The sequence below is a fragment of the Myxocyprinus asiaticus genome, chromosome 24, assembly GCF_019703515.2.
Source record: "Myxocyprinus asiaticus isolate MX2 ecotype Aquarium Trade chromosome 24, UBuf_Myxa_2, whole genome shotgun sequence".
NCBI lineage: Eukaryota > Metazoa > Chordata > Actinopteri > Cypriniformes > Catostomidae > Myxocyprinus > Myxocyprinus asiaticus.
This window is the reverse complement of record NC_059367.1, coordinates 34,760,638-34,773,712: the sequence shown is the minus strand read 5'-3', so window position 1 is coordinate 34,773,712 and position 13,075 is coordinate 34,760,638. Positions and strand designations below refer to the sequence as shown.

At 37.4% G+C, this 13,075-nt stretch overlaps 1 protein-coding gene across 1 annotated transcript; it reads left to right on the top strand.

Moving 5' to 3' along the window:
• The first annotated feature begins 292 nt into the window (after nt 1-292).
• LOC127415205 (riboflavin kinase-like) lies at nt 293-7,414 on the top strand. The gene is made up of 4 exons (XM_051653846.1): nt 293-851; nt 2,778-2,929; nt 5,674-5,776; nt 5,893-7,414. Exons 1-4 carry the CDS (start codon nt 746-748, stop codon nt 6,039-6,041), a joined length of 510 nt encoding a protein of 169 aa, XP_051509806.1. The 5' UTR covers nt 293-745; the 3' UTR covers nt 6,042-7,414.
• Nucleotides 7,415-13,075: the final 5,661 nt, after the last annotated feature.

Sequence of the window (13,075 nt, the reverse complement as noted above, 5' to 3'; positions counted from 1 at the left end):
AAATGAGAGCCTCTATAAATGTAAATATCTGCAGAACTCCAGCTAAATAGCGACATCTACTGGTCATTAATTAAATGCCATGTCTGACAGTTGCTACTTTTTGAAAAACTGCGGGTTCGGATATCTGATACATCGTCCCATTGAATTTATAGTTCCTGCCACTGTGTAAAGAATCAGTCTGACTCGTCTCCGATAGTCCGCTGACATCTGACCCTTCCAGTAGATCTGAATCTGGCGTGACGAGTTGGGCAAGTCTGTGGGTGAGCTGACGTCTGTCGGGTTGTCCTTTATTGTTCCTACTTCATTTAGGAAAGGACAAATGGATAAGATCAAATAATTAATCGTTTTAGCTATAGTCCTTTTTTTATAGACGTGATGCATAATTTTGTTACACATTAAATACGTTTAAAGAAAATATTTTTCATCCAGTTTTTGTTTAGTTCCGCGTATAAAGTTGAGAAGTTGCAGGACTTTTATTTTGAATTCCTTTTAAAGGAAATGCGTAATCGAAGGTCGTGCTGGTTTCGATGACTGCAAATGACGCACCGGTCACATTACAGTAAGATCAACCTCTCGACTCATCACAGTGCACATTTCTACTTTTATTGCGAAGGATGAGAAGGACTGTGAGCGACACTTAAAGCGTCATTCTAAAGCGGATATTTCTTGAGTTAACGGGCGTGTTTGAGAGATAAGAGAGAAGGATCTAGAATCATCCCAGGACTGATTACATCACTGATATCAGATGATAACTCTTCAGCGCACAGACATGAGGAGTTTGCCGTATTTCTGCCGGGGACAGGTTGTCCGTGGATTTGGACGAGGAAGCAAAGAGTTGGGCATCCCGACAGGTGAGACACTTTAGGATTTAAAACCGTTTATTATTCATCTATGTGTACTTTATTTATTAATAGGGTTTTTGAGTGATTTTGGATCTATGGCTGGTTATATGAAGATCTAATGCCATTAAAGTGAACACACACATCCTGTTAAAGGAATATTTCACCAAAAAAATGAAACTTCTGTCATCATTTATTAACTCTCAGGTTGTTCCAAACCCAAATGACTTTCTGTATGACAGCCTCAGTCACCATTCCCTTTGTATGGAGAAAGGATGTAAAAACAGTGAATGGTGACTGAGTCTCTCTGTCAGTCATTTAGGCAAGCGTATCCGTCTGCGACAAGGAACACCCACTACACGACACGCCTACTCCAAGTAACGCCCCCTTGAAGCTCAACAGTGCCCCGCCCATTTATTCAGCCGTCTTGGTTCCGGAAGTATTTTTCCCATTCGTTTTACCCAAGACTTTTCGTAAAATCCTTCATAAAAGAGTTGTAAGCCATGAACCAAACCAACCAGCTCCGAGGTGAATCGCAACATTAAAAACGTTGTTTTGAGGCAAAAAAAAATATTTGAAAATTGGACAAAAAGACAAAGGTAGAAGGCTGTGTACTTACCGTCTTTTATGAGGGGACAAACTACAATCCCATGAAGCAATGCAAATGATGTAATCCAATAAAAATATGATGGGAATTTATAAAGCTATTGATTTCTGGTTGTTGATTTTTAAGGATAGAAGCAATATATTTTACATTTGTTGCAAAATATTCAGATACGTACAAATATATACAGTAAGTAATTTAAGGGTGAAGAGACACCGACTCGATTGCATCATTCACAGTGCATCATGGGAGTTAGCGGTCGCTATAAGGCACATTTTGTGGAACTATGTTGGATGCAGTTCTCTGATTGGTAGATCTTTCTCTGTTGGATCATGGGTAATTTAGTTGTTTACCATGAATTCCGCTATCAAACATGATTTTTAAACAATGAAGTTGACATAATACCGACCGATGGCTTCAGCGGAAGCATATACCATCGATGAACAACCTCCTAGTTTGCGGTAGGTCTGTCTTTAAAGTTTTACAAGTTATCATTGAAAATCAGTTCGTCTTTTGAAAAAATGAATGGGATATTGGTGAAATTGAACGTCTCTCTGTTTCCCCCCCCCCCAGTTATCTCACAAGCTAACTGCCAGTTAGCCTATTAGCTTAGCATCTTCTCATCTTCATTTTCATCACGTTTCTCCTCACTGTCACCACCTAGTGATACGGTGGTATTATTGAATTCAATGGAACTTTTATGTTGCGGTATAGCTCACTTTTTATGTTTTAATCTTTGTGGTTAGGTGAAGGGTTTCTGCGGGACTCCAAATAAACACAACAAACACAGTGTATGAATGTGATGTCCAACTGTTGCAAGACTTCTGCATTTCACTGGTTATTTGAAGGGGACGTAACTTGTAGTGGGCGTGTCTTATAGTGGGCGTATCATGTAGTGAGCATGTCTTGTAGTACTATTGCAGGACACAGACTGACCCATCTCCATTTTATGGGCAGATCAGACTGAATGCATTCTTGTTATACAAAAGTTAAAGCTGTTTTTAATTTGACGTGACTTCTACAAAAAATGCGGCGCTCCTGCGCGAGATGCTGAAAGCGTGTGTTTGCATGGGAAAACTATTTAAAAAAAAGCACATACGGACACAAAAACGCATTCGATTTGAACGGCCCACAACATTCTGTTAAACATCTTTTGTGTTTTTCTCAGAAGAAAATCATATGGGTGACATGAGTGTGAGTAAATTATGACAGAATTGATCTTCTTAAAGAGAAGGAAATGTGTCAAGAGTTGAGGCCTGTATTTATTTATTCTCTTTCTCTGTTAATTTGAACACAACCTTTGTTTTAATGTTTTCTTTTGGTTCTGATCTCAGCCAACTTCCCGGAGTCGGTAGTGGACAGTCTCCCTGCTGACATCAACACTGGCATCTACTATGGGTGGGCACGCGTTGATAACGGAGACATTCACAAGATGGTGATGAGCATCGGCTGGAACCCTTATTACAAAAACACCAAGAAATCAATGGTAAGTAGTTTTCAACACCTTTCTAGGGTGTGTACATCTCAAGTTGCAGAGAAGTTTATGTACACAAAAGTTTTGACAAATTCGACAGAAGTTATGTTTCACATGCTCCTAAAACCGTTTGATATAAAGGCTTATGCTTAAATGCTTGACATTAATTTTGTACTGTATTACTATAGTATTATAATACTGTTTATAAAGCATCCCAGATGGATATAAAGGAATGTTCTTGGTTCAACACAAGTTAAACTCAATAGACAGCATTTGCAGCATAATGTTGACCACAAAAATTTATTTTGATTCGTCCCTCCTTTTCTTAAAAAAAAAAAAAAAGCAAAAATCGAGGTTACATTGAGGCTAGTAAATGGGGCCAGTCCATAAAACTTTAAATACTCACTGTTTCAAAAGTATAGCCACAAGACTTAAACAATGTGTGATAACATGATTTTAGTGTGATTTAATCACTTACTAACCTTTGTGTAAAGTTATATCCAATTTTACAGCTTTGTTGCCATGACGACGAAATGCCGTAAACCCTAAAACGACCATAAAAATTACAATTAAACAACTTTACCCTGCTAATTCCCGAGCATGACTGCTGTGTGCATTTTACATTCCCCTTTTTGATTTGTAACTTGTAGCCCCTAAGAAACATGCAAAAAAAAAATATATATATATTTTTAGACCAAATAGTTTTCCTAAAAATGTATGTGCATATATGTGGACAGCGGAAATAAGTTGTGAAATTTTAAATAATACCAAGCTATAGACTGTACTGTAAGTACTGATTATCATTGTCTCATGTCTGCCAAACATGTTGAGTGGTCCAAACATCATCTGCTGCCTGAAACTGAACTTTTTACCAGATGTAAGGAGTGAATGCACTTGGCTGCATAGGAAAGCTTTAGGATGCTCCATTGCTCCCTATTTAGTGAATGGCTTAACCTCCAGTGTGCTGTCTGTCTGCACTGGCCTCAGAGCAGTTTGAAATGCACATTATTTTCATCCTAACTCCATATAAAACTTCTGAAAGCAACATTTTTCCAGCTTTTGGATGCATCCATTGATTCTCAATGTGATAATGCTCAGTGAATATAGGATATTTTAAGGAAAATGAGCCTATAGTCCACATACGTGGTCTTTGTGTTTAATAGCGTGCCATTTCATGATAAAACGATGAAATATTTAAAATGGCATATCAGATGAAACTAGAGAATCCACTCTTTTGACTCGAACAGGTTTTAATTTGAAAACAGTGAGATTTCTTACCATATGTAGTTTTGTTGCCGTTTCTCCCAAAGACAAACTCAGCTGAGATCGGCAGCAAGTTGTTTTGTCACATGACTCCATATGTTGCAAGTTTAACCCTTTAATGATAGCCTAGAGTCTCCTGAACTGAGATCAGGTGGTTTACATGAAATTAAATAATGCATTGTGTATAGTGAAGCCAAAACATAATCTCCATCCATGTGGACGTGTGGTCTCAGGAGGTTAAAGCTCAAATAATACATGAGTTTTAACCGAAGAATTAATGAAAGTGCTTTTATAAAATTATAAGCTTCACATTTCTGCCTTTAATCCCTCCAAAAATTGGCCCCATTCACTTCCATTGTAAGTGGCTCACAGTAACCTCACTGTGTTTTTTTTAAGAAAAGGAAGAACGAGTCGAAATTAATTTTTATAGTAATCAATATTATGCAACAAATGCTGTCGTTTGAGCTTAACTTGTATTGAACCCGGAATATTCCTTTAAAAATTCTTCTGCAACATTTCAACCTCTCCACCTCATATAACACAAGCACTATCTACCGCATGTTTTTACATCATGGTTTTTCTCAAATTATATTTTAACTTTAATGTTAGCATTATTGTCATATAGTGTTTTCACATTTTCACATGTACAAACAGCCTACCAATAAATGTATACTTTTAAGCCAATTTTATATCAGTTCCTCTGACTTTAGTTTAACACAGAAACAGATTCTGTATTTGTACCTTCACAAAATGTATTAGGAGCTACAGGCTATTTATTAGGGGTCAAGCACAGAAAATGTGGAGACACCTATTCAGTTTTTATTTAGATTTTTCATATTTTCATTTAAAGATGACTAAACTAGTTTTCTCAACAGCACGGGTCATGAAACATAGAACAAAATCTCACTTAAAAACTAAATAAATAAAGGATATATTTTCATGTGCTCTCATGTAAAAGGTTCTTGGCCCAGTGTAAGCTTCACATTTCTGCCTTTTAAACCCTCCTAAATTTGGCCCCATTCACTTCCTTTGTAAGTGTCTCACTGTAACCTCTGTTTATTTTTTTTTGGAGGGATGAGTCAAAATCAATATTATGCCATAAAATCTGGTGAGTGAGCTTAACTTGTATTAAACCCGGAGTTTTGATTTCTGTAAAACAAAACAAAAAATTGGTCCCTACTACATAATGCCCATTCTTAAATATATGTAATTTCATAGTTTTGGCTTAACTATTATTTTAAAATGTGTAAAATAGTTATAATAATCAGTGAATAGGTGTGTCCAAACTTTTGAGTGGTAGTGTATGTGAATTCCTTAAACACGGAGTATTATTACATAACTGGAATAGGAAATGTCAAAGTGTCATGTGTTGAAACCGAAAGTCTGTTGTCTATTAAAGGCTTTGATGAATATATGGCTATTCTGACTTTTTAATGAGCCATCCCGTGTCTCTAATGTCCAAAGTTTATTGCTCTGTTTTTTCTGTGTGACAGGAAACACATGTGATCCACACGTTTAAGGAAGATTTTTACGGCCAGATATTGAGTGTGGCCATGGCGGGCTACATTCGTCCTGAGAGAGGATTCAAATCACTTGGTAAGATACACTGAAGTGCAATCTTGAAGTTACTCCCACGTCATATGAAATCACTGAGGCCAAAACACCCTGTACACCCACCCAAACAAACCCTCAAAGTTTTGTCTTCCTCACAGATGAGTTGATAGCAGCAATCCACAGTGACATTGAGGAGGCGAAGAGAAACCTGGACCTGCCTGAGCACTTGAAACTGAAAGAGGATAACTTTTTCAAGACATCAGTATCCACAACAACCAGATCTGATAAGATCATGAACGGTCATTGAATTGAACACTGTACTCACTGTCCCTTCTCTCTAATGACCTCTAGAAAAATCCATCTTATTTCATTTGCATTTTGTTGTTATTTTTGTATTTTAAATAAGATTTATGTCCCAGTTTTGTGCTTTGGTTAAGTGCAGGCGCTAAACGCAAGATGCATGTGTAAAACCTGTTATTATCGTGTTTTCCTTCTCAGTGTCTGTGTATGATACACAAAGAGGGATTCGAGTTACATAACGAAGAACGTCACAAAAATTGCTAGCATCATGTTACACATGAACCCTGTCCTGGAAAGAAAACTCCCCTTCACAGCACTCATGTTTACCACAGTCCCCTCGCAGTGATATCAAGTCCCCTCGCAGTGATATCAAGTCCCCTCGCAGTGATATCATGTGAAAGTCAGAGAGTGTTCTCTTCTCTTTTGGCAACAAAATTCCACTGTTCTTAGTTACAACATGATTTAATTGTTGTTCAGCAAAGACTTGGAAAAGGATTAAGCTACTCACTTCAAGAATAGCTGAAATTGGAATTCATCCTCACTTAGACAAAATGAGTCGTTTTTATGGTTCTCAGAGAACCGTGCCCTGAGATGGAAGTCCAAGGTTGAGATAAAGAGAGCTAAAGCCCAGTTTGTCATACTGCAAATGCAAAACTGGTCAGACGGTGGTTAAATGGCAACTCTGTCTGTACATTATTACTTGAATGAATGATAATGGTCTTTTAAATATTTAAGAGTGTGTACAAAAGCCCTATTATGTGCTATGTAGTGTTAAACCTTCACCTAAAATAACTTCTGCTTTTTTACTTTTTTCCATTTACTCTGGTTAAACATTTAACTGTTTTTGAAGAGACTCAACAGACAGTAAGAGTTAGTTCATGTAGATCCATAACGCTTAATCTGATTTAACACTTTCTCCTTGTTGTGTTTCAATCGTTTGAAACAAGTAAAATGCTGCTGGTTTGGCATCAGACTACAAGAATTCTTTGTGAGATGGACTCAGGAAGATGACACTATTTAAGACCTCAAAATTTTTGCCATGCTACATTTTTTAATCTTTGCCATCAGGGGATGTTTAGACCTGTTAGACAACTGCATCCTCGATGTTTCAGTACTGTGTGAATAGTTTGCTTTGTAGGTCATGTCAGTGCCTTAAATGTGTAAAAACTAAAATCTAAATACTAACATACAGTGCACAACCAAGCATTCCTTCAAGGTTATAAGTGACACCAACATTTGCATTAAGCAACAAAAATTCTTTGTTTATCCTGTAAATGCCAGTAATCTGTTATCATCATAGGGCAACGCTTTAATTCTGATGTCACATAAATTATATAATTGCTTGCTTAACTGTAATAAAAGAGCTATATACATAAAGAATCTTGTCATTCATTGCTTGACAGCTTTGATGTCACAAAAAAGAATCCTCTGAACAAGTGTGTTAATTTGAGGTAGTGGACCTTTATTCAATTGGTTTGCTCAGTATTGGTCTTTGAAGTATTGTGTCTAGGTTGCAGTTTACCATCACTTAAAAAGGTTAAGTACCATGGTGTTTTTTGTGTAAGTAGGCTACCTGTAAATGTTGTGGTACATGAAAATGTAAATCATTCAATACTGTACCATGTTACATCACACTACATTTCTGACAGTATGCACTGTGCACTCTCTCCTCAATAACATACACTAGGGGCCAGGAGTTTGGAATAATGTACAGATTTTGCTGTTTCGGAAGGAAATTGGTACTTTGATTCACCTAAGTGGCATTCAGCTGATCACAAAGTATAGTCAGGACATTACTGATGTAAAAAACAGCACCATCACTGTTTGAAAAAAGTAATTTTTGATCAAATCTAGACAGGCCCCATTTCCAGCAGCCATCACTCCAACACCTTATCCTTGAATAATCATGCTAAATTGCTAATTTGGTACTAGAAAATCACTTGTCATTATATCAAACACAGTTGAAAGCTATTTGGTTCGTTAAATGAAGAACATTGTCTTTTTGTTATTGAGTTGCCACAGTATGCAATAGACTGGCATGTCTTAAGGTCAATATTAGGTCAACAGTGGCAAAAAAAGAAATAGCTTTCTCTAGAAACTCACCAGTCAATCATTGAATACAATGCTTGAAATTGCCAAAAAAACTGAAGATTTCATACAAAGGTGTACACTACAGTCTTCAAAGACAAAGGACAACTGTCTCTAACAAGGACAGAAAGAGATGTGGAAGGCCAGATGTACAACTAAACAAGAGGATAAGCACATCAGAGTCTCTAGTTTGAGAAATAGACGCCTCACATGTCCTCAGCTGACAGCTTCATTGAATTCTACCTGCTCAACACCAGTTTCATGTACAACAGTAAAGAGAAGAATCAGGGGTGCAGGCCTTATGGGAAGAATTGCAAAGAAAAAGGCACTTTTGAAACAGAAAAACAAAAAGAAAAGGTTCGAGTGGGCAAAGAAACAGACATTGGACAACAGATAATTGGAAAAGAGTGTTATGGATCTTAACCCCATTGAGCTTTTGTGGGATCAGCTAGACTGTTAGGTGTGTGAGAAGTGCCCAACAAGACAGCCACATCTATGACAAGTGCTACAGGAAGTGTGGGGTGAAATGTCACCTGAGTATCTGGACAAACTGACAGCTAGAATACCAAGGATCTGCAAAGCTGTCATTGCGGCACATGGAGGATTTTTTGATGAGAATTCTTTGAAGTAGTTTTAGTTTTAAGTTTAAGTTTTTCAAATTGTAATATTAATTTTTCACGTTATTAATGTCCTGACTATACATTGTGTTCAGTTGAATGCTACTTTGGTGAATAAAAGTACCAATTTCATTCTATAAGAGCAAAATCTGTACATTATTACTTATCTAAATGGCATTTAACAGTTAATGTAAATGAAAATAAGTCATTTAGAATAAAAAAAAAAAAAAAAAAAACATGATTTAATTTATGTATAGATTGTTTTTCCAAATGAGGACACCCTAAAGAAATGTTTTGACTTGGGACAAATTTGTCCCCAAACTTAGTGTGTATGCACATACACTCTACTGGCAATTTTGTTTTTCTTCTAATTATTATTATTACATAAAAATAAAGATTACTATATATATATATATATATACTTTTTGCAAATTTGCAAGCTGTTCTATCGTCTTCACTCTTCACACTTTTGTCCCATGACTGATATACAGCAAAGTGTCCCAAAACTCTCAATTTTTTTTTTCATCTCCACTTACTGTAATGTTCAGCCATCTCTGTGGCCAGAATATTCCTTACTAATTTACTTTTTGTGGTCCACAGAAGTAAGTAATATGAGAGTAAGCACTTTTACCAGTTTGAACATCCACCTGCTTTATTGGCATTTGAATATTTTGATTAAAAATATAAAATACACCATTATCACTACAAACACAGATGCTCTGCACACACACACACACACACACACACACAATATTTCTTTGTTTGGATTTAACAATAATAATAATAATAATTTGTTAAAAAAATTATCAAAATACAGAAAAAGTGAGAGAAGAGAGAGACAGTGTATTCCAATTTTGCAATTGTTTATCACTGTTTAATAGTGATTACTGAGCTATTCTTTTCTGTTCAACTCTTGGATCTGATGTCATAAACCAGAATGACAACAGCAGCCACAGCAGAGACGACCAACCGGGTCACATCATCACTACACTGGACAGTCTGAGGGAATAAAAAAGGCAGATGCTATTTACACTGTGTAAACAAAAGCTTTGCACATCTAATTAAACACTAACATACAGCATCCCTGTAACTTGTTTATTGTGTTTTTTTAGAGTCCCACGGACACCCTACACCAACCCCTACCCCTTAACCTAACCTTACCTTACAAAAATGTACTATGGTTTTTACTACAGTAACCAAAGTATCACCATAGTATTTTGTAGTAAAATCATAGTAAACACAAAATAAACATGGATCAAACCTTTCTCTGAACTTCCCGACCATCACGTCACCAAATCACTATGAGGAAATTAACCTTTATATTAATTTTTATTTATTATTATATAAACAGGATCTGAAGAAGTGTGACAAAAGTGGATTAGAACCCAGGTCATCCACACAAAAAGGGCACGTCACACTGTCATTACACACGCCACTGCAGCAACACGGGGGGGGTGCAGTTTGACTATCGGAGTGCAAATAGCTGCACTGTGTGGCAGGTGCTATTTAAACCTAGTGCAAATAGTCACTCCATATAAAAACCAACAACATTGAAACACAACAATACCTTTCGACAAACTCTTCCAAACAGACTCTTCCAAACTAAATAGGTGCTGGGCCCCATTTCGTTAATTTTACTACCATAAACTGATGAGCCAAAAATGTATGACCACTCACAGGTGAAGCGAATAACGTTGATCATCTCCTAACAAGGCCACAAGTCAAGGTCTGGGTAGATTAGATGGTAAGCGAACAATTAGTTCTCATAGTCAACGTGTTGAATGCAGGAGAAATGGGCATGAGTAAAGACCTGAGTGACTTTGACAAGGGCCAAATTGTTATGGCCAGACGACTAGGTCAGAGTATCTCTGAAAAGGCAAGGCTTGTGGGGTGCTCCCAGTCAGCAGTGGTGAGTAACTACTGACAGTGGTCCGAGAAGGAACAAACCACAAAAAGGCGACAGGGTGTTGGGTGCCCAAGGCTCAATGATGCACGAGGGCAACTAAGGCTATCCCGTCTGGTCCGAATCAAAAGAAGGTCTACTGTGGCACAAGTCACAGAAAATGTTACCATTAAATGATGGTTACTGGAGGAATATGTCACAACACACAGTGCATCGCACCCTGCTGCGCATGGGGCTGCATAGCCACAGACTGGTCAGAGTGCCCATGATGACCACTGGTTACCATCAAAAGTGCTTACAATGGGCACGTGAGCATTGGAACTGGACCTTGGAGCAGTGGAAGAAGGTCGCCTGGTCCGATGAGTCCCGTTTTCTTTTACAGCATGTGGACGGTCGTGTACATGTGCGCTGTTTACCTGGGGAAGTGATGACACCAGGGTGCACTATGGGAAGGCGACAAGCTTGTTGAGGGAGTGTGATGCTCTGCATAATGTTCTGCTGGGAAACCCTGGGTCTGGCCATTCACGTGGACGTCAAATTGACACATGCCACCTGCCTAATCATTGTTGCAGACCAGGTACACCCATTCATTACAGTGGTATTCCCTGATGGCAGTGGACACTACCACACTGTACACATTGTTCGGGAATGGTTTGAGGAACATGATTGAGAGTTCAAGGTGCTGCCCTGGCCTCCAAATTCCCCAGATCTCAATCCGATTGAGCATCTGTGGGATATGCTGGACCAACAAGCCCGATCCACGGCAGCTCCACCTCGCAACATACAGGACTTGAGGGATCTGCTGCTAATGTCTTGACAGGACATCTTCAGGGGTCTTGTAGAGTCCATGCCTCAGTGGGTCAGCGCTGTTTTGACGGTACGCAGAGGACCACCATCATATTAGACAGATGGCTCAACTGAGTAGTTTGGACAAAACATGAACAGTGTGTTATACTTAGGTTTGACTTTAGACCACTAAAGGCTTTAATGAGTTTGAACATCACTGCTGACCTAACTGAACATGGCTGACAGATTATTGTTTAGATGTTAAGATTGGTTGCTGATGGGATTGTTTAGCATACAGCTGTAGGTGTTTTTATCCTGATATTCCACCTCCAGGGAGAGGCTGCTGTTGAGTTCAGAGACACAGATGGTGGAGAGTAAATTGTTTCCTTTGTACCAGGAGAGAGTCATGTGTCATTTGTCACTGAACACAGCAACACACATTTGGATGAACTTCCTGATGATGAAGGATTTTGTGGACAGTAACTGGCAATGACAGGAACAGGCAGAAGAGCTGGAAAACATGATAATAAAGAGAAATAGGAGCAAATCAAATCAACAGTAAATAGTCTTTTTTCAGTGCTTTTAATGTGTTCAGTGAGAGGTATGACACAGACAGTCCTGATCTTCACTCCTCTCTCTACAATTATAATAGATTAATATTTAATTTTGATACACATATTACGGGACAAATTACATTGTAATTTGCATTTAAATTTCAATCATTAGAAGACACTTGCAGATGACAAGCATGCAGTTCAGCCTATAAAGAAAAAATTGAAGTCAGCAGGATTTTTGTGTGTTTTGAATTTTGCATCTGGAATACCGCACTTACCATAAACAGTAACGTTAAACATTTTCCTTGAAAAGTTATTTCCAGTAATCTGTACTTTATAAAGTCCTGTGTGTTCAGTTCTGATGTTTGTGATGGTGAGAGACCCAGTCTGATCATCCAGATAAAGTCTGTCTCTGAATCCTTTATTGCTTTCAGATGAAGAAATTATTTTAGCTGATATATTAACTTCAGCAATATGAGCGCCTTCAGCTCAAAACTTCCACAGTATTATATAATCTCCCTGTATTTCAGTAATATCAGTGTGTAGGTTGGCAGAATTGGCCTCCATCACTGATACTTTTTTCATTTAATCTGAATCAACACCAAACACACCTGGAGAAAATACTAAATAGGAACAGATCACAGCTTTTATATTACTTTTGGGATTCAGAACAAAAATTTGTTGTGTTTTTAATGGATTTAAAACTGAATCATTATACAAAATAATTTAAGATTTAAAAAAAAAAATTATTCACAAGGTAAACATCAAATGTAGTGCTTTTAATATAGCACAGGGTGAATAGAATTTACAAATCACTCCTTGTTTTTATTAGCATCTTCCATACTGTCACAACTTTTTCCGAATCAGGGTTGTATAAGTGAGAGAGAGATTAACTTACTTTTAAATTCAGTAATCTCAGAAATTTTTTTTTTTTCCTCATTAAAAATGTTTAACTCTTGAAGACAAGAATTGTGATTTTGCAATATATGTAGGAAATCATGACCAGTCACATTAAAATTAAGACTCCAGTCATATTAGTAACCTTATAAAAGCTGTTTTATTCTACAACTTTAACTTCTGACACAAGTTCATC

Excerpts from the sequence above, each read along its gene's own strand:
- LOC127415205 (XM_051653846.1), top strand. The coding sequence starts at position 746 with ATGATAACTCTTCAGCGCACAGACATGAGGAGTTTGCCGTATTTCTGC. Across the intron at positions 852-2,777 it reads AGAGTTGGGCATCCCGACAG|CCAACTTCCCGGAGTCGGTA; the intron begins GTGAGACACTTT and ends TTCTGATCTCAG. Across the intron at positions 5,777-5,892 it reads GAGAGGATTCAAATCACTTG|ATGAGTTGATAGCAGCAATC; the intron begins GTAAGATACACT and ends TCTTCCTCACAG.